The following is a 20,170-nucleotide window of genomic DNA, read 5'->3' as shown; positions in this document are numbered from 1 at the left end:
TTGAAAAGTGGGAAAACTGAGTCACAGAGCCCTGCCTGGGGGCAGCCAGAGGTTGGGGACATGGCGTGGGGTGCAGTGCTTTCCATGGCAGTGGTCAGGCATGGGTGAGCCTGTGTGCTGGCACGTGCCGGTCGTGGCACAGCCAGGATCTGGTGGTGACACTGCCCTCCCGGCCGGGATGGAGGGATGAGCCCGAGGATGCTCCAGGCAGTGTGGCCATGCAGGCGTGTCCCAAGTCATGGAGCAAGGGAGGTGCTGGGGGCGTCCCCATCCCCCGGGATGTGCTTGCTCCGACTGGCACTGGATTTTGCCATGACGCTGCTTGGAGAGGCTGAGAAAAGATGTGGGACGATACTTCTCCCCATGGTGGGAGCTGGCCTGGTGACGGCCGGTTTGGCTGGGGGATGGGGAGAGCTGCAGCATTTGGCTGTCGAATCGAATCGGCTGGCGATCGCTGGCGGGTGGTTCTGGGAAGTGGCGGCTGTGCCAGCCCCCGGGCCTGGTGGGGCTCCGTCCTGCCCGGCTCGCCCCGTGCTACACCGGGGCCCATAGGTCCTAGGGGAGTGGGGGTTCTGGGCTGTGCCAAGAGGGGAAACTGAGGCACTGCACACAGCGTGGGGCTGAGGCATCGGGGGGCTGCCTTGTCCCCCTGTGTCTCTCCCCCTCGGGGAGCTGACAGCGGGTGCTGGAGCTGTGCCGGGCTGCTGGGCCATGTGTGTGAGTAAGTGTGTGTCCATGCATGTGAACATGTATGTCTGAATGTGCATGTGTGTGCCCGAACAGGAGTGTGCTTGCACGATCATGCATGTGCACACATGTGCGTAATCATGCATGCTCACAGATGCATGCATGCGCGCGTGAGCCTGCAGGGGAATGCATGAGCGTGCAAGAACATCCAGCCCTGTGCACAAGCGTGCTCACACACAGGTGGGTGGTCACACGCATGCGCTCCCAGCTCAGTGCCACCCATCCCCGCTGGCCTCATGCCAGGCCCGGCTTGTTTTTCGAGTGCCCCCCTGCGATGGGACTCCGGGGTGGCGGGGGGGGGGGGAGGTTTGTCCATCATTAAACCTGAGGCTGGAGCGGGGCCAGGGCTGGGCAGCGAGGCGCGTCCCGGCCAGAGCAATCGCTCCCAGTGCCCGTGGTGCCGGCGGGCCCTTGGCAGTGGGGGGGATGCAGTGGGACCCCTGCCAGGGGGCACGGTGCTGGCGAAGGGGGCGTGGGTCTCCTGCCCTCAGCTGGTGCTGGGGACCCCCTCGCCTGCAAAGCAAGTCAGGGCCAGGAGGGGAAACTGAGGCAGGGAGCGGTTGGACCCTTCTGGGCAGGCTCGACTCATGGCGATGGGCACCCCGCAGCCGTGCCACGGCTGGGGGCTCTGGGCAGTGCTGGGGTGCGCGGCCAAGCCGTGCATCGCAGGTGCCTGTGGCTGTGCCAGGAATGGTGGCTGCGGGGAGGGGGACATCCATGTCCCAGCTGCGGCAGGCTCGTGCTAGGGGACATGTGGCTGTCCCGTCCCCTCTCACTGCCCCAGCCACTCTGCCCGGCTGCCTCCTCCCTGCACAGCGGAGGGGATGACGTGCCAGTCACACTGGCAGCTGCCCGTCTGGTCCCTGTCCCCCATGCCCTTTTAAAAGCCATCCCCACAGTGCTCCGGGACAGCTAATTAGCAACACCCCTGGTCTCCACAACTGAGTGGATGGCGGGGAGGTGGGGGGGTGGAGGAATGCTGCAGGAATGTGTCCTTGGTCCTGGCACGGGCCCAGCCCGGGTAGTGGGATCGGGGGCTGCAGGGGTCAGCCCTGTCGCGGTGCCATGCCAGGTCGTGTTTGCGCAGTGTGTTCTGGAGGGGGTCTGGTTTTTTTTTTTCCTCCCTCTTTCCTTTTTCCCCTTCTTTACGTCACCGCCCAAATATTCGGCCTCTCTCGGCTCCGGCGGAGGGGGGGGTCGGCTCGGCTGCTTGGAGCTTCTGGGGCCCTTCTCTGCACCCTCCGGGTGCTGTTGGGTGCAGGGAGGGCGAGCAGGGGAGCGGGGATGCTGAGACTGCCCATGCTCACTGCACTGGTGAGCGCTGGCCAGGGCTGGCCTGGGAGGTGTCAGCCAAGGCAGCGGGGATCACCAGCCTCCCTCCTTGGGGGCTCCCAGGGCCAGATCCAGCCCCCCAGGTCCCTGTTGGTGGTGGGAGGCAGGATCCAAGCTGGACAGGGGCTCCCGTGGGGGGTCTCTGCCTTGTTTCCCATTGATTTTCCCCCTTCCCGGACTGCTTTGCATTCCCCATGGCCACCCCTCCTGGGACTTGCCCCAGGAAGGGTGCTGGGGCCCCGGGGACCCCAGCACCCTCCGAGGGGTGGCACTGACCCTAAACCAGCCTAAAGGTCTGGCTCAAGAAGGGGCTCTACAGACCCCACGCTGTGGCTTCATCTCTTCCCTGCGAGCTTTCACTTCTGGATATGACCCCCCCTGGTGCCTGGTCCCCGGGTTCCCCTTTTTCCACCAGGATCTGGGGTAGTGATACTCAAGGGTGCTTGTTTTGGGTTGCGGAGGAGCCGATTCAGGTGGGGGCTGGTTTCTCTGGGGGTGCTGGGGGACCCCGTGGGGCGCAGGGGCCACTGGAAACACTTGGCCGGCCGCCAGACCCGCTCCCGCTCCGGGAGGTATTTGGTGGCTGGAGTTCAGGGACATCGTCAGGACTTCTCTGGCCGTGTCCTGTGAAGGGGACACGTCATCTCCCCAGGGGACAGCTCCCATCACCTCCCTGGGGATGGGGACGTGCTGTCAGTGCCCTTCGCTCACCCGCTCACTTCCATCCCGCTTGGCCGCTGATACTTTCCCATCTGGCCGCGGCTCTTCAACTGCTGGTGTTTCCCAGGGTCCGGGAGCCATCCCACGGCCACCTCCCAAGGAGCCGGGGCTGGGGGGGGGCGTGCAGGGGTCTGTGCCGGAGCTGAGCCAGGGTCCATGCCTGGCTCTCCTGGCACAGGGCGTTCATTGCCCCTCCATCCTAGTTGCAGCACTCTCCTCTTTTTGGGATGCTTGCTTTTTGGGGGCTGTGGTGCTGGAGGGGCTTGTTTGGGAGTGCCAATCGATCCTGGTGGGGGGGTTTTGTCCCCAGAGTGGTGGCTGTTGGGGTCTGGCCCAGTGCCCTTGGGTGCCGGGGAGGGCAGAGGGGCTGGTGTTTGCTTGGGAAGGGGGTGAGGAGGTGCCCCCTGGGCATGTTGGGGCTCTGGTGCTTCATCCTCATCAGTGGGAAGGGTCTGCCGGTGCCTCTCGGTGCTCCCATCCCACGGTGCCATCCAGCTGCCGGGGAAACTGAGGCATGGAGGGGCTGGGCAGGATCTGCTGGAGTGGGATTGCACTCGCAGGGGTGATGCATCTTACGGGAGTCTTTGGAGGAGGGCAGAGGGAGAGCCCCTCACCACCAACCCCTCCCTGGTGACTTTTGGGGAGGGTGGCAAGGCAGGAGGGGTCCCCAGGGTCCTGCCCCATGCTGGCAGAGCCAGCCCTGGCCTTTTGGCTGAGCCCGCAGCGTGAGGACGGAAACGCAAACAGGAACGGGGAGGCGTTGGGCAAAAAAATGTCAACAGCGCTGGGCCGGGTGCCTGGCTCACTGCCTCCCTGGCTGGCTCGCTGCTCTGTGGGGCACTGCTGGGCGGGCTCCCCCCTGCCCCGCACCGCAGGGGGCTTCCCCCCTTTGCTCCCGCGTCTCCTGGCACTGAGCACTTGCTTGTGCAGCAGGGCCGGGGCTGGGCTGCCCCAGGGGTGGCCGGAGGGAGCAGGGCTCCATCCACCACCACACAGAGGCCCTGAGGAAGAGGAGGAGGAAGGGAGATGGGAGGAAGGTGAGGGGGATGCTGGGCACACTCCGGGATTGGGACAGGCAAGCGGGGACTGGTGTGGCTCCATATGCCAAGGGACAGCTGGGGCTTTTCCAGCATTTCGGCTTTGCTTTTTAATTGGGGGGTGGGCTGGTAAATCTTCATATCCCCCCCAACGCCGGGGGTGCCGGGCACCCAAGAGACATTAATCGGGCACCCTGTCCCGTGCGCGGCAGGGGGTGACCAAGCCGTGCCAGGGGGTGCCAGGCAGAAGAGGCCCCAAGCAGGGCCCCACACCCACGTCCCTGCCACCCCCCCGCCAAGGGCACAGGGACGCCAGTGGCGTCATGCGGGGCGATAAGGCCCCGACCCCACTGTGCCCCGCCGCCCGCTGCGGCCCCTCGGCACGGGGTGCGAGGCGCTTTGCAGGGGGAGGCAGTGGAGGTGTGGGAGGGTATTTTTTTTTGGAGGGGGACTGCCCGCTTGCCAGCACCCCTCGCCCAGGGCCAGCTGCCTGAGCCGGGCTCCCGGTTGCCTTTAAGGGCGTTTTTGGGGGAGGCGAGGGGAGCGGAGCGGGGCTGGACTTGGAGCGCGCCGTGCAGCTGGGGAGAGAGGGAAGAGGAGAAGAAAGAGGGAGAAGGAGCGAGAGGAGGGAGGGGAGCGGTGGAAAAAGCCGCTCGGGACCCCCATCCTCCCCAGGGCCGGGGCCGGCGCCCCCAGGCTCCCCAGCCCCCGGCCGCCCCGGGGGTGCGGAGGGGAGCGGGGGTCCGGCGGGACTCCCCTGCGCCCCTCCATCGCCGGGGTCCCGCTTGCGGGGAGCGAAACCCTTCGGTCTCTCCCCCTCCTTCCCTCCCCTCCCTCCTCCCTCCCTCCTTCCTTCCTTCCTTCTCCAGGCTTGGCCCGGGGAGGGAGGGGGGCTCTGCCTGCACTCTGCCTTCGCGCCTGCCCGCCCGGGCGACGCCGGGCTCCCGCCTGCCCCCCCCGGCCCCCCCGGCCCCCCCGGCCGCCCCCCGCGCCCCCCGGGCCAGGTGAGGCTGCGCTGCCGTCCCGTTCGGATGTAGGCAGGCGAGACCCCGGATGGATTTCGGGAGCGTCATGAACCAGGTACGGCCGGGCGGGCGAGGGTACGGGGGTCCCCAGCCCCCTGGGGGGGTGTGTGCTGCGGGGGGGTGGCATCTCTTTAGGGGGCGGCGGCCACGCGTGACAGCCGAGCGGTGATGGGGTGCTGCGTGGTTGGGGGGTGCTGCCCTCCCGTATTGGGGGGTGCTGGCCCCCCCCCCCCGTGTTGGGGGGTCCCCAGTTGTCGGTCCCCAGAGAGGTTCTCGGGGTGCAGGAGGGCTTGGAGGGGGCGATGCAGTGCTCGCAGGGAGGAGGATTTGGGGAGGGGGTGAGGGCCGGCTTGCTGCCGGCTGGGAGCTGTGAGCGGCTCGGGGGGGGGGCCACCCGTGCCCACCTCCCCACCTCGCGGGGCGGTGACCCGCAGGGTGCCCCGGAGGGGGACACACGGGTGTTTGCGTCCCTTCCGAAGTGCGTAGGGACCTGTCCCTGGGGAGCGAGGGCTGCGCGGGAAAGCGGGGTCCTCCCCCGGCACCCCGCGCCTGGCTGGGCGATGCCGGGCGGGTGCCTGTCACCCCGGGGTGGGGGACACGGGAGGGGCAGCCCCCGGGCCGGGACACCCTGGCAGCCCACGGGTTAACCCCCCGTCCCCGGTCCCGCCGCGGGACCGTCAATGGTTAAACCCCGGGTTAATGAGTGGCGAGGAGCCCGGCAGCCCCGGCGGGTGCCAGCGCCCCCCCCTCCCCGGGCAGGGACCCCCGGCCCCTCGGCGCCGCTGGGCCTGCAGAGGGTTAAATCCGGCAGGGCAGGTCCCGGCGCAGATGTTTTTGGGCTGTGCTCCTGGGAGAGGAAACGGCTGAGCGAGGCATCAGCCCTCTTCGTTTTAAGGGGAAAACAAGAAAAAAAGAGAACTGCTCCGTTCCCGGGGCGCCTGATCCCGCTCGGCATCGGGGTCAGCCCCCGGTGCGGGACCAGTGACCCCGGTGTGGGTGCTGGGGGGCAGCTGGCAGGGACAGGGGGTGACAGTGGCTGTGCCCCCCGGGTCCTCATGGAGAGTGCAGAGGTGGCATCTGCTGTGTGAGGAGTTTGGGGGTGCTGGGGGGCACCCAAGCGGGCACCCCTTGTCCCTACAGCGTGGTGGCACTGGGAGGGCTGCATGTGTCCTGCCTGGGGTCGGAAGCCATCCCTGGGGGTGACACCCCCGGGGAAAGCGGGTTGGGAGAAAATGAGCGCCCAGCCCGCGCCCTCTCTGACAGAGCCTCTCCGTTAGCGGTTCCGCTGGCCCCTGTTTCAGGAAGGGCAGGGCTGCTGCCCTCCCGGGCAGGGCGCTGTGCCTTGGGGCTGTGCCCCTCTGCATCCCCCCCTTTTGGGGTCCCGAGCTGAGGGGCCTGTTTGCACCCTGACTTGTTTGGGGGGGCTGCCGGAGCAGAGCCGTGCCCTGCCCTGGGCCACCTTCCTGCTTGCTTTGCCACTGTCCCGTGCCTGGCCTCGTGCAGCCCATCCCGGGGGCACCCCGTCACGGTGCCGGCAGCCCCCGATCAGCACCGGAGCCGCCCCGCGGGGTGTCAGGGCGTAGGGAGAAGAGCAGCCCCACGGCGCAGCCCCTGGGCAGCGGGGAGCGGTTCCATGTCTGCTTCCCCCTCCTGTTCCCACACCCCCTAACACCGTAGATGGGGGACACCAGTTTTGGGGGGTGCTGCTCAGTGGTTCAGTTTCACTGCAGCACGTTTGGTTCCATCCCGTGGGGTGGGGACACAGCACTGACCCCCCGTCTCCATCTGCTTGGGGCTTTCCCCCATGCGGGGAGCCCCCAGGCTCCGTGCTGGGGGGCACAGACCCCCTGGGGCAGCCAGGACTGATTTTGGCACCTCGACCACCCCTCGAGGTGGGGCACACCCCCACGGGCACTGGCAGGTGCCCCTGATGCCATGGGGCAGCCCAAAGCCTGCGGTGGGGTCTCTGTGCCTAGGGATGGGGCTCGGCTGGTGCTCCACCGCGGGGCAGAGGGGATCCGTGGGGCAGAGGGGATCCGTGGGGCAGGGTCCCACACAGGCCTCGCAATGGGGCACAGGCAGCCTGCCTGCTGATAGGCCCACATGCTGGCCAATCCCATGTGAGTACCCGTGCTCCAACCAATCCCAGGTCAGAAGCCATTTGTTGAGCAGTCCCGTGCGAGAATCCGTGCACTGACCAATCCTGCGCTGGAATCAGTGCTCTGACCAATCCCATTTCAGAATCCGTGCATTGTCCAATCCCGTGTGAGAATCTGTGCATTGCCTAATCCCATCTAATAATCCATGTGCTGGCCAATCCTGTGTGAGAATCCATGCGCTGACCAATCTCAGGTGAGAATCCAGGCACAGACCAATCCCAGATGAGAATCCAGTTGCCCAATCCCATGTAAGACTCCGTGCTCTGACCAATCCCATGCAAGAACCTATGCATGGACCAATCCTGGTGAAGCCTCGTGCAGCAGAGCGTGTCCCAGCCAATCCCAGTGTGACTCTGCTCCTGGCCAATCCCCGGAGCAGGAGCTGCTCCCTGGCCAATCCCGGTGGCCGGTTTGGGCCCAGGGTGGGGGGCGATGAGGGGCCGGGGACCCCCGGGGACCCCTCCCTGGGGCCCGGCTGGGCGCGGGGTCCCCGTGGGGCCGGGGTGAGGGCTGTGCCCGCAGTGGGGTGGCAGCGCCCACGGGTGGGTGCGGGCCGCAGGGCACGGCTGGGGCTGTGGGGCTGCTGCCAGGCAGGCGCTGGCCCGCGGGGCCGGGTCCAGGCCCGCTGCCTGCAGATGTTGCCTTTTTAGGCACTGGAGCACAGCACATCCCTGCCTGTGGCCGGCCCCGTGCCGAGCCAGCGCCCGCTGGCAGAGCAGGGCCAGCCCCTGTCCTGGGCGTGCGGAGGCACCTCTGTCTCCCTCCTGACCCCAAAACCTCCTTTTTTCCCCCCAAACAGGCCCAGGGACGCTACCTTCTCCCCCTTCCCCTAGTCGGCACTTGGCAACCCTGGGGCCAGATTGCTCAAACCGCCCCGGAGCCGGGACCTGCCCTTATTTGGGTTGAAACCAGGGCTATTTTGGTGCTGCTGCCTCCATCGCAACCCTTTGGAGCTTCCCTGTGTGTTGCCTTCCCCATCCCTTCTCCCTGTGCCAGGGCTGCTGGCCTGGCCAGCCACGGGCTGCTGGGGGCCATCACCCTCCTGGCCGTGCCGTGGGTCCCGGGGTGCGTTGGGGTGCCGGTGGTGGCCCCTGGGGCCACTGCGGGGTGGAGCAGCTGGTGTCCCCTGCGGTATCTCAGCCCCGATCTGCAGGGCTGGGCGCACTGGGTGACCTCTGTCCTGGCCCTGCTGCCGCCTTCCTGGCGGGGATGGGCCACGGGGCAACTCCCAGGGGACATACTGCAGGGGGGACAGTGGGGATGGGGTCCATCCCAGCTTGGGGGACACTCCTGGTATGGTGGTGGCTCTTTGCTGTGTGGTACCCTCCCCAGGTACCATCAGCATCTCTTGAGCAATGCAGGGGCAGGACAGCCCAGTGGTCTCTGCTCTGGCACGGGCGCTGCCAGGCATCCTGGCATGGAGGAGACGGCACGGTGACGGTCCCTGGCCCAGCCGTGGGGCGGGCCGGGGATGCTCGGAGGGAAGCCTGGGAGCAGCAAGACCTCCATGCCCCAGTGTCAGCCCAGCCTGACTCACTACGAACTGCCGGCCAAGCAGCTCCCCGGCCCTTCGGCACAGCCGCTGGTTACCCCCACCTGAGGGGAGAAACCCCAAAAGCAGCAGAGCCCCTGAGTGCTGGTGCAGGCAGAGGGAGGCTGTGCGGGTGCCGGGGTGCTGCCCCCTCCCTGGAACCCCCGAGCTGGGGGGCCAGGGCTCCGCGTGGCTGCCCTGTGCCTCGCACGCCGGGGCTGTGCCGGGCAGGGTGGAGCTGGGGTGAGGGAGGAGCGGGCGCGGATGGAAACATGCCGTCCTCCCGCCGGGGACTTGTTGCATAAACAGGAGATTTGCCAGAACTGTGAGAAATGTGAGGGCAGGAGCGGGCAGCGCATGGTGTGGGCAGGGGGGACCTGACCCCTGTGCGGGGCAGGGGTGGCCACAGGGGCACTCTCTGAGCCCAGACCCTATAGTCCCTTATGGCTGGCAGGGGGAAGGATGCTCCGGCTGGTCCCACCGGGAAGGGGAGAAGAGGGGTGCTGGAGAGGGGGAAACCTTCCCTGACGTCCCCAACTTGGTGGCTCCAACCTGTTCCCTTAAAGTGCCTTCTGCTGTGGGGTGCCAGAGTGGGGCTTCTGCTCTGCCCCACACTGTGGCTAAGAGGGGGTTCGGCAGGGCTTGGTGGCTGCGGCAGGGCTGGAGGGGCTGGCGAGCAGGGGAAGGGCTCTGGGGCCAGCTGGGGGGTTGCCGTGGCCTGTGGCTGTCCCTGGGACCCCCACTTGCCTGGGGCAGGGTCTCAGGGTGAGCAGATAGCCGTGGGGTGCATGGGGAGGTGATGTGCAGCCCAGCTGGGACGTGGGTGCCACAAAGCTCAGGCGACCTTGCTAGGGAGGAGGAGGTTGCCCACGGGGCGATGTGGGACCCCATGAGGTTCCCCGTGGGGTGACGTGGGCTGAGCTGGCATTGGTGCCACCCCAGCGTTGTCCCGTGGGGTGCTGATCTGGCCACTGAGTCACCATCCTCTTTGGCAACCGTGTTTCCACCCTGCAGCATGGTTTGGCCAGGGGACCGTCCTCCTGGGGGCTGGAGGGAGTAGGGTGCCTTGCTCCCCTCTTTTGGGGTCCACATGCTTTCTGGGTAGGGTGGTGAGGAGGGCTGTGCCTGCCTGATGCTGGCTTGCTGTGGAGGGGGGTCTGGGATGCCGGGGGAGTCCCTTTTGGCTCTGACCGCACCAGCCAGGCTGCCTTGCCAGTGTCTTCGTGCCTGACTGTGGGAAGTGACTCCCAACGTGCCGGGGTCCGGGCGAGGACCGGGATGGCTGGTGCTGCGGCTGCTCCCGGCATCGCAAGGGTCAGCACTGGCCAGGATATCGGCCGGCTCGGGAATGTTTATCGGAGCTCCTGGGGAAGGGAAAAACAAAAACCGCCACCCAAAGGAAGGGATATGCGTCAGAGATGGGCCTGCATCACCCACCGGCAGCCGGGCGGGCTGTGGGCCAGCACTTGCCTGGCTCCGGCAGTCCAGCCGGGGGGGACCCCTGCGCTCCCCGAGCCCATCCTCTGCTCAGTGCTGCACTGACCCGGCCTGCTCCCGAATTGCAGGGCCCCTTCTTTGAGGTTTGTCTCCCCTGAGCCCCGCTGGCATCCCGCGGCAGCAGGGGTTATATTGATGAAGGAGGAGGAGGATGGAGAGGAAGGATTTGGGAGGGAGGCAGATGCGAGCGGTGGTTGCAGCACGGAGAAGGCTCTGGGGTGTCTCATCACCGGGTACGTGGCGGATGTCCACATCCCTCCAGCCGTGCTCAGTGCTTGTGAACCAGTGCCGAAGTCCCGGCGGGAATCTGGTGCGCAGAGGCTGGTCTCTGAGCTGCAGCCGGTGAGGTTTGGTGGAGGAGGGCTCCCGTGGGCTGCTGTGCCCTGGGGTGGTGCGGCCAGGGGCTGCCAGGGGTTTGCTGGCCAGGTGTTTACTTCTGGGCTTGGTTATCTTGAGGGTATTGAGTTTCTCTAGGTATGGTGACAGCTCGCTGGGAGCAAGTGAGCCCATCGCTGCTCTCCAGGGGAGGGCTGCAGGGTGTGTCCAACCCTTTACGAGACAGCAGAGAGTCCACAGCACTCGTGGCCGTGGGGCCTCGATCGCTGGGAAACTGATTTCGCTGCTTGGCAAAACCCAGGTCTCAAAGCGTTGGCTCATGGGACGTGGCTGCTGGGAGGGACGGGGCTGCGACCTGGGGGGCCGGGCGGGCGGGGGGCCGTGGGGGGCTGGCGGGGTGGGCGGCAGCCCCGCTGCGCCTCGTTCCTCGCATTCCTGGGCAGGGCTGCCGGGCGGCGGGGTCGCGGCGGCGGGGGCCGGGCGGCAGGAATGCAAACACCGGTGGGGGGGAGAAGAAAGGCTGCTGTGTCTGCTGCAGCGAGGCGAAGCCTGGAACGGGGGTGCGCAGGTCCCCCCACCTTTCCAACCCCTCCTTGCGCTGGGGGATGTGGGGGTCCCTGGGGACAGAGGTGGCGGCTGTCCTGGGGGTTGCCACGGTCCTGTGCAGGGTGATGCTCTCATCGGTCCCGTGGGGCAGGAGGGATGCTCCTGCACCCCTGGAGGGGTCTGCTGCCTAGGGCAGGGTCTTCCTCCTTCTTCTTGAACCCAGGGTGTGTTTGAGCCAAACTTGAGAGAGGGACAGAAGCTGAAAACAGTGTTACGTTCCTGCAGTCCTCGTAAAACTGCCTTTCTGGGATGAGAGGGTGCCATACAGCCTGGGTTGGTGTCTCTTGTCGATGGGAGGAGTGGTGTTGGGCGAGCACCAGCCCATATTAGACATCAGAGAATCCGCTAGGGCTAGGAAATACAACCGTGGGCACCCCAGTTTTCTCCCTTCTCCAGCTGAAGGAGCATTCGTAGCCTGCAAACATCCTGCTGCTGACAGCAGAGGAGGGGTGGGCATGGACCCTACCTGTCTGCGGGACCGCTGTGTCCCAATGCAGGGAGGAGCTGCGCGTCTCCCCCCATCACCGGCCCAGGGAGCTGGGGCTGGGGGGGGGCCGGGGGCCCTTAGTTGAGCATCGCGGGGGGAAGAGCGTGGCGGCGCGCGGGGCACGGTGCGGGACGCAGGGCGGCCCTCGCCGGCCCCGTCCGCGGCGGCTCGCTGCCGGAGAACATTCCAGGGAGGCTGGCGCGGGGCCAGCGCCGCGGGGCAGGGAAAGGGGCCTTTTATGGAAGCGTTTCTGCATTAGAATAAAATCATAATAATAATGCGCAGGGGAAGGGAGCGGGAGGAGGAGGAACCCCAGAAGAAAACAGGGAAGCAGGATGGGAACAGGCTGGTGGCTGGGGCGGGGGCAGGCGCTGGGCATTGCTCTGCAGAGACCGGGATGGGGTGGGATCCGGGTGCTCCGACTGGGGTGCTTGGGGCAAATCCTGCTTTTTATGGCCAAAAGCAGGGGAGGCTGAGCAGGGTGCAGGGGTTCCCCGTGCTACCATGGTGGGGGACCAGCCCCTGAGTGGTGTTTGGCACGTTGGCTCAGGTGGGGTAGGGGATGGCTGGCTGGGGGTCACTGCTCCTGGGGACACACGGCGGGGTTTGGAGGGGACGAGGTGCCTCGAATCACACCCTCCTGCTGCTGCTGGCGTCCCTGCGCCAACATGGGGCTGGAGTGGCTGTTCCCACTGCCCCCGGCACCGACAAACAAGGCGCTGCCTCTCCCACCCTGGCGTGCTGCTGCTTCCCGGCGGACTGGGGTGCACACAAAACCCAAGGTTAATTGTCAGTAATTGCCGCTGGTAATTAAGGTAACAATAGCTGGGCTGTTCAGCTGGCGGCTTCAGGAGGCTCACGAGGCCGGGCTGGGGTTTGTTCCAGGAGCTGCTCTTGGCATCAGGCAGCCGGCCCGTGCTGTGCCGTGCCCTGCCATGCCCGCCCGGGGCTGCCACCGTGGCTCCGAGCCTGCTCCCGTTACCAGGGAGCCCAGCCTTGACCTCGGGATGCTGCCTGTGCTCCTGCCCGGGGCGGCAGGGCCATGGGCCACGGGTGCCTCCGTCACACCTTTGGGTGTGCACTGGGTTTGCTGGGGGCAGGGGGTGGATGCTGCAGCCTGGCCTCTTCCCATGCCCCGTGCTGGGCTGGGGGCTGCAGGGACTAATCCTGTCCGTCTTTCTGCTTCCTTGCAGGCTGTGACCCCCTGCTCCCCCGCTGTCAACTATGAGCCGGTAAGTAAGCCCCCCGTGAGCCATGGGTGGCAGGCAGGGCTCTGGGGACGCTGGCTGGGACGGGTCACCCTGTTCTGCGCTGGGCATGGGGCTTTCTCTGTCTGGGGGCTTCAGGGTGTGAGTCCCTGCCCCCAAAACCACAGGGGCCCTGTGCTGGGGGGAATGGCACCCCCTCCATTTCAGTGCTGTGCCGCCCAGCATTGCTGGCTGCAGGGCATCCCATGTCTGAGCAGCACAAGTTGGGGCAGCCCAGCCATCATGGGACTTCTAGAGCTGGAGCTTTTGGAGAAGAGGGGCTTGCGGGGTTGTGGGAGGCGCAGGCAGATGGGACATGACCAACCTGGGCTCTGGGGTCCCCCGGTGCCGAAGGCCTCCCCTCCCTGGCCAGAGTTGGGGCGGTTTCTTGCACACCCGGAGATGGCTCTACCAGATGTGCCTTTGGCTCGGAGCGCCCAAGGCCGTGCTTTTGCAGCCCTTGTTATTGTCACCCCCTTCTTTTGTCCCTCCTGGGGACCTTTAATAAGCAGCCGGGGCCAGGGCGACGCACAACCCTTCCCACCCTGTCCTCTCCCAACACCGGGAAAACAGCTGGGCGCCTCATCTCCGTTCACCCCGTGCTGGGGAGGATGGGCGCGGGGGTGCTGGGTGAGCAGCCGTGTTCCCTTGCCACGCTGCTCTGGGCCATGGCAGGTCTCCGGGGATGGCAGGGCACCTGGATGGCACCAGGAGCAGGATCATGCCTGGGGCAGAGGTTTGGGAAGTGTAGTACGGCGATGCCCACCATGCAGCGTCTTGCCGGCAGAGCAGCCCCTCTACCCTGTTCCCAGCCCAGCCGTGCCCGTGGCGGCGGGCAGAGCGGGCACGTGGCGGCGGAGAGGCTGGCATTGCCCGGGGCTGGTGCGGCCGCCCTTCCTTCTTGCTCCAGATGTGTGCCAAGGCTTGCTGGGGCAGGCACCAGGGAGAGGAGGGCCTGGCAGCGTTTCAGCTCTGAGCTCGGCAGCCTGGCAGTGCCGGGGTGGCCGTGCCCCATGCGCGGCCCTGGGCTGGGCATCCCCCTCAGGCAGGGGTCTCACCCAAAAAGTAGGTTTAGGGGCTGGCCCCCTGCGAGCTCATGAGAGCAGCGCGTGACCCCAAGCGTGCAAAGGGATGGGGTGGGAGCAGAGCATGCTGCCCGCCCCGGGGCCCTGCGGTGGTTATCTGCCCCAGGTTTAATCTCTGCCTGCACCCCCGGCCCCTGCCAGCCTCCTCGGGCACTTATCACCAGCAAAAACATGTTGGCTTCGAGCTGGGACCGTTACTGCGGCTTTGCAAGGAAATCGAAAGGGGTTTGCTGCATCCCATGGCTGGAAATGGCAGCTCCAGCCCAGCTGCCAGAACCAGAGCAGCCTGGTCTCGGGGGTCCCTTCTGTCCCCCGGTCCCAAGACCACCATAAGCCACCAAGCTGGGTCCCTTTGCTGCGCAACCCCCAGGCACCCCAACCAGCTGTCCCCAGGCAGAATTATCTGTCCCTTGCTCCCTGTATTTGGGGTCTGGACACTATCCCCCACCCTGGGAAATTAATTCCTGTCCCCAGCCCCATTTCAAAGCTCTCTGTGGACTACAGTGGCATGTCACTGAATTTGCCACTTTTTTGAGCATCTCAGACCCCCGCTCTGGGGTCCTTTGCCAGTCCTGTGGGGCCGGGTTTATCCCGGGGATCTGGCTCTGCCGGTGGCCGGCGGCCAGGCTGGGTGTGGGGCCGTGCCGGGCTCGCCCAGTAGTTTACCTCCCGGCTGTGGCATCTGACCATGGAGGATCCAGATGGTAACCCGGAGGTGTGAGGGGCACTGGGTGCCTGCCGTGGAGCAGGCGCAGGGTTCGGCTGAGCGCTCTCCATCCATGACAGCGGTCCAGCGCGGAGGGGCGGCTGCCGGGCGGCAGGATGGCAAAGCCCTCGGTACCCAAGCATTGCCCCAGCTCCGTGCTTAGGTTTCGAGGGATTCACAACCTTTAGGAAGAGCGGAGATGTTGGCGGGCAGGGAAGGAAATGGGACTGCGGCGCATTTCCTAGGAAGGGCTAGAAATAGCCAGGGGGGAACTTTTGACCCTGCTCCCCGCTCTGTGTGCGTGTCTCTCTCTCAATCTCTCTCTCCTCTCTTGCTTGCCTTTTTCTCACCCTCCCCTTCCTCCTGCCTGCCTGCCTGCAGCCAGCCCCGGGGGAGAGCATCACGAAGCAGGTAGACACCCTGGTAAGTGCTACCACTCGCGGAGGCTGATCTCTGCCTTGAGACCTCCCGGGGGGTCACTTGTGCCTGTCCCATTGCCGCAAGCACCCCCCGCAGCCAAAATCCCTCAGCCTGGGATGTCCCTGTGATCTCCCAACATCCCTGGGACCCCCCAGCCCTCCCTCCCTGCCAGCCAAGGTGATGATGGCTCTGCCAAAGGCCAAGCGAGGTGCCCAGGGTTGGAGGCAGAGGTGGTGGCGGAGCCCAGCAGACGGGGGGCCGGGGCTTTTGCCACAAAGCCGGCTTTCCTGTCTCGGAGCTGGGGATATGTTATTTAATCTGTGGACATGAAATTGCTAAGACAGTGTAGACAAATGCACTGCCAAAGTCAACGTGGACGGCTTCACCCTGCCCGCAGCGAGCTCGCTGGCCTCCCTGCGCGCCAGGGCTGGGACCTGAGGGATGGAGGCAGAGTGGTTCCCACGAGGGAGAAGGTGAAAGCCTTCCTCACCTGGGAGCCGTCTGTGCCCCATGCCTTTGGTTGTCCAGGACATGTTTCCAACCCCTCTCTGAACTGGAGAAAGAGCATCCACAGCTAGAAAAGTCCAGTGGGACAGTCAGGAGCCTCCTTTACTGGCTTTGGTCTCTTTTCGGGGAAGTTTCTTGGTATTTCTGCAGCCTTTCTCGTGCCTCACAACAGCCTTTCTCGTGCCTCACAACACCCTTTCAAAGCAGAAGGGACCTGTGGGTTTTGGATGCTGCCCAGAGCCTGGGGACATGCCGAGCCAGCCTGGGGCTGGGAGGCGGATGCTCAATGGGACTGGCGGGGGGGGGGTCTTCAAACCAATGTGGCTGAGACCAGCCTGTCCTGTTCTGGGCTGGACTGGGACATACTGATTTGGCAGGGTCTCTGCTCCAAAGGGGACCTTTGCAGGGTTTCCCAGCCTGGTGGTAGGCAGGAGTGTTTAATAACACGAGTGCTTGCTCCTATCGGCTTATTGTGGGCTGACTCTTCCTCGTGCAGGGGCTGGCGGCAGAGACGGCAGCACGGCTGCAGTTAGATCGGGGCAGGGAGCAGGGCAGAGCTGGTGGGCTCCTGCCAGGGTGGGGGATGCTGGAAGGCCCTGGCCACAGGCACCCACTCCCTGGGGCCGGGAGGGTGCTGGGAGCAGAGCTGCCATGCCGTGGAAGTGGATTAGCAAGGGTCTTGCTGCCATCAAGGTATGGAGAGGGAGAGGGGCTCTGGCATCCCCGCCTTGCTTGCCCTCCAGTGCCTCAGTTTCCCCATGCGGGGGATGGGGTGAGTCCTGGTTGCCCCATGTTAGCTCCTCTGTGGGCAGGGCTGCGGTTTGGGAGGCTGCTGCAGCTGGGTCGGTACCAGGGGCTGCTGGGGCTCCCCTGGCTGGCAAGTGTGGGTGGGGGACCCCAGATGTCTCCCACTAAAAAGGTTAGGGGCGGAGCAGAGCCCATGGTGGGGATCCCATCCCAGTCACCAGTGGGTGACGCATGGACAAGCCCACACTAAGGTTCAAGTTTGCTCAGTGCACTCTGGCTCTGCGCAGGAAAAGTTTTACCTCTCTTTTGGCTGCATTTTAACTCCTTCTTTGCCCCCAGCGACGCTGGGGGGTTTCTGGGTGAGCAGGAGATTTGGAGCACCCTGGGGGCAATATGGGTGTGGACTGGCACTGCTGCTTGCACACCCCCGGGTACTCAGACTGGGCTGCCACCTCCTGGAGCAGCTTTGGCTGGGAGGGGAGACCCTTGTCTCCAGGCCCCGTGGGCTGCCGAGGCCAGCTCTGCTCTGCCGGGCAGCCTGACTTTGAAAGGGGATGTGAGGCCAATGGAGGGTGATGCTGGCTGCCCATGGGAGCAGCCCCAGGACTGCGCCAGGTGGGAGACGGCGGGCAAAGGGCGCCAGGGAAACCTCTCCCACCTTGTCCTGTCACCTCTGGCATGCAGGTTGAGGGATGCTGCAGCTCCAGGGACAAAAGGGACATCCCGGGAGCCAGCTGTGGGGCGCATCTCTTGTTTCTGGATCCTTCCGGGGGCTCAGAACGTGCTGCCTACACGAGATGAGTCTTTAAATGACTCCTGCTTGTTAGCTGGAGATACTAAAACTAATGAGGTGTGAGTGTGTTTTTCCTTAGTGGTTTTTTTTGGAAACCCTGCTTTGTTTTTCGGCTGAGGTCACAAAGTCACTAAGCAAAGCGGCTGCAGATGAAATTCTTGAGGCCGGAGAACATGCATAAATAGAAGCTTCCTGCTCCGAGAGCTCAAACATTTCCTCCCGGCGTTCGGCTCTGCAGAGCCAGGGCCAAAGCAAACCGTCGTGCCTGGCTGGCTCCTCACTGCCGCTTGGGCAGTGAACCTGCCCCTGCTCCAGGCAGGGCCAAAGCCACTCTGTCCTGCCAGGTGTATGCCTGTAGCCCAGCTGAGACCGGAGGGACTCATGACATGCCTGATCCTGTCCCCCCACCCAGAACATACTCCTCAAAGGTCCTCTGGGACCCTGTGCCAGGGCACTGGCCCTGCAGTGCCCATAGCAGCTGGGGTTGCAGGAGCTGGGTTTTGCTCGTGGCCGTGGTGGGTGGACAATGGTGCCGTTGGGGCATTTGGTGCCACCAGGATGCTCAGTGGGTGGGATTTGGAGACAGCGGTATTTTGGGGGCATTATGGTGTGCAGTGCAGCAAGGCGGGGGTGGGATGCTCCGGCACCACCATTGCACCCGCCTCTAGCAGGACCCCTGTGCTGGCTGCAGGCTGGGTCAGGGCAATAACTCGCATTTCCTCTCTGGTTCTCTAGGATTCCACAAAATCCCCCAGGAGCGGGCAGTCACGCCGCAAAACGTCCAGGTAGATGCCTCAGTTTCACCTTCTGGTAACCATCTCTGCCCTGCCTGAACCTCCCCCCCAACACTTTGCTTCTCCAGATGTGCTACAGCTGGGAGATGCTCACCATGGAGAAGACATGGGGGTTATGACCCATCATCCCCAACTTGGGGTCCCCAAGACACCCCAGTGGGGCTGGGAGCAGGGGAGAGGCTGTGGGCAGTCCTGTCGCTGTGTTCCCACGTGTCCCAGCCTGTCTCGCTTAACCCCAGGGGCCATGCAGAGTGGGGAAGTGTCACAGCATCCCCTCCCCATGCCGTGTCCTGACGGCGGTCCCCTCCCTCACCCAGGAGCATGAGCCTGACCGCGGCCATGGAGAGCAGCTGTGAGCTGGACCTGGTGTACATCACGGAGCGGATCATCGCCGTCTCCTACCCCAGCACAGCTGAGGAGCAGAGCTTCTGCAGCAACCTCCGTGAGGTGGCCCACATGCTGAAGTCCAAGCATGGGGACAACTACATGGTGAGGGACACGGCCGGGTCCCCTCCAGGCTGGGGAAGGGGCTGGGGTGCTCAGGTCCTGGGGATGGGGTGCTGCAGGGGGATGTGTACTGTATCCTTGCCTCTGGCTGGGCTCAACTCTGGTGAGGGGGGTCGTTGCACCAAGGCAGATGGATTTTTTCATTCCTTGAAGCTTTCCAGTTCCTTTTCGATCCCCTGGGAGTTTTTGGCCATTGCGTTGCCTCGTGGCAAGGTGTTACTGAGGTTAATGTGTTTGGGGAAGCCCCTCACGGTACGATTTGGGGAAGCTTTGAAGTGAGGAAGAGGTGGGGGGTGGCAGCGAGGGAGGAAGGTGTCCCCTCACTCTGTCTTTCCTCTTCCCTGAAGCTTTTCAACCTCTCTGAGCGGAGACATGACATCAGCAAACTTCACCCCAAGGTGGGTTGCAGCTGTGGGGAGCAGAGGGGCTCGGGGCTCTGGGCAGGGCTGTCTCCAGGACCAGCTCCCCCCGCAAGCTGTTTGGGAGAGGAACAGCCACCCTTTCTATCCCACCCAGCTGGTGGAGGAGCAGGGGAGGGAAAGCACCAGGACTTCCCAATGAGTTTGTGGGGTCTTGACTTAACCCCTGTCCATCCCCAGCCCAAACCTGGCTGTTAGGGCCTCTTGGAGACCTCCCTAAGGCATCGTCCCATCCCTGTGAACACGGGGGAGCTCTGGGCAGCTGAGTGACCCAGAGGCAGGCTGAGATCTGGGACTCGGATGGCCCCCCCAGGGCAGGGGTCTGAGCAGCGGGGTGCAGGGTTGGGGGAAAGGCTGGGAGGGGCATGTCCGGGCAACATGGTGGTGCTCCCCCGGGTACGTGCCCTGGGCTTTGCATGCTGGCAGGCTGGGGACTGCAGAGGGGGCAGAGCCTAGCATGGATGTGACCCCTGGCTGTCTCCCCACCCCCTCACCCAGGTGCTGGATTTTGGGTGGCCTGACCTGCACACCCCGGCGCTGGAGAAGATCTGCAGCATTTGCAAAGCCATGGACACGTGGCTCAACGCGGCGGCGCACAACGTGGTGGTGCTGCACAACAAGGTGGGCTGGACCCTGTCCCCGGGGCGCACAGTGATGGGGGCCTGGGAGGGGCTGGGGGGCTGCAGGGATGGGGCTGAACCGCCTCAGAGGCTGAGGGGTGCAGGGAACGCTGCGGTTTATGTCTTGGGGTGCATGCACTGGTGTGTGTCTGTAAGGGTTGGGGTGCGCGTGTGGGTCGATGCATGTGTGTATGGACCAGTGTGTGCGTGCCTGCGTGTGAGAGGGCTGTGCCTGGGTGCTCACAGGCAGCACTGTCCCCGTGACACCCCTTCTGCTGTGTGTCTGCAGGGGAACCGTGGCCGGCTGGGGGTGGTGGTGGCTGCCTACATGCACTACAGCAACATCTCGGCCAGGTGAGAGAGACATGGAGTCCCGGGGTGGCCCTGGGGCCCGCTGCTGACCTCCATCCCGGTGGTGCCACGGTGCTGGTGCCGATGCTTTCCTTCAATCTCATCTACCCTTTCATCCCCGCAGTGCTGACCAGGCTCTGGACAGGTTTGCCATGAAGCGCTTCTATGAGGACAAGGTAGTGCCAGTGGGACAGCCATCCCAGAAGAGGTGGGTCCTGGCATGTGTTTTGCCTCCTTGGCCAGGGTGGTTGGGTGCAGGGGGGTCAAGGCAGGTGCTCCGCTGTGGCTCCTGTCCCTGAGCTGCCTGTCCCCCCTCTAGGTACATCCATTACTTCAGCGGGCTCCTGTCCGGCAGCATCAAGATGAACAACAAGCCCCTCTTCCTCCACCATGTCATCATGCACGGCATCCCCAACTTTGAGTCGAAAGGCGGTAAGTGCCCCCCATGCCTCCCCCCAGCACTGCCCCACACTGCCTGGCCAGGCTTGCTGTCCACG

The 20,170-nt window shown here is 65.0% G+C and overlaps 1 protein-coding gene across 3 annotated transcripts in view; it reads left to right on the top strand.

The window, feature by feature from the left end:
- Nucleotides 1-20,170, top strand: part of TNS1 (tensin 1) — a 62,262-nt gene that overhangs the window by 7,303 nt on the left and 34,789 nt on the right. Inside the window, exons 1-10 of one of the 3 annotated variants that reach the window (XM_075710066.1) lie at nt 4,857-4,916; nt 12,671-12,709; nt 14,897-14,938; nt 17,718-17,767; nt 18,094-18,265; nt 18,631-18,681; nt 19,201-19,323; nt 19,612-19,676; nt 19,798-19,881; nt 19,993-20,105. In XM_075710066.1, the coding sequence (XP_075566181.1) occupies nt 4,890-4,916; nt 12,671-12,709; nt 14,897-14,938; nt 17,718-17,767; nt 18,094-18,265; nt 18,631-18,681; nt 19,201-19,323; nt 19,612-19,676; nt 19,798-19,881; nt 19,993-20,105 (766 nt within the window). In that variant the 5' untranslated portion in view covers nt 4,857-4,889. Of the gene's footprint in view, nt 1-4,856; nt 4,917-12,670; nt 12,710-14,896; nt 14,939-17,717; nt 17,768-18,093; nt 18,266-18,630; nt 18,682-19,200; nt 19,324-19,611; nt 19,677-19,797; nt 19,882-19,992; nt 20,106-20,170 lie in introns of those variants that run through there. The other 2 variants (XM_075710069.1, XM_075710068.1) reach the window with 2 other exon arrangements.

The sequence above is a fragment of the Pelecanus crispus genome, chromosome 5, assembly GCF_030463565.1.
Source record: "Pelecanus crispus isolate bPelCri1 chromosome 5, bPelCri1.pri, whole genome shotgun sequence".
Taxonomy (NCBI): domain Eukaryota; kingdom Metazoa; phylum Chordata; class Aves; order Pelecaniformes; family Pelecanidae; genus Pelecanus; species Pelecanus crispus.
Note: the sequence above shows the minus strand (reverse complement) of the source record. Positions and strands in the feature narration are given on the sequence as shown.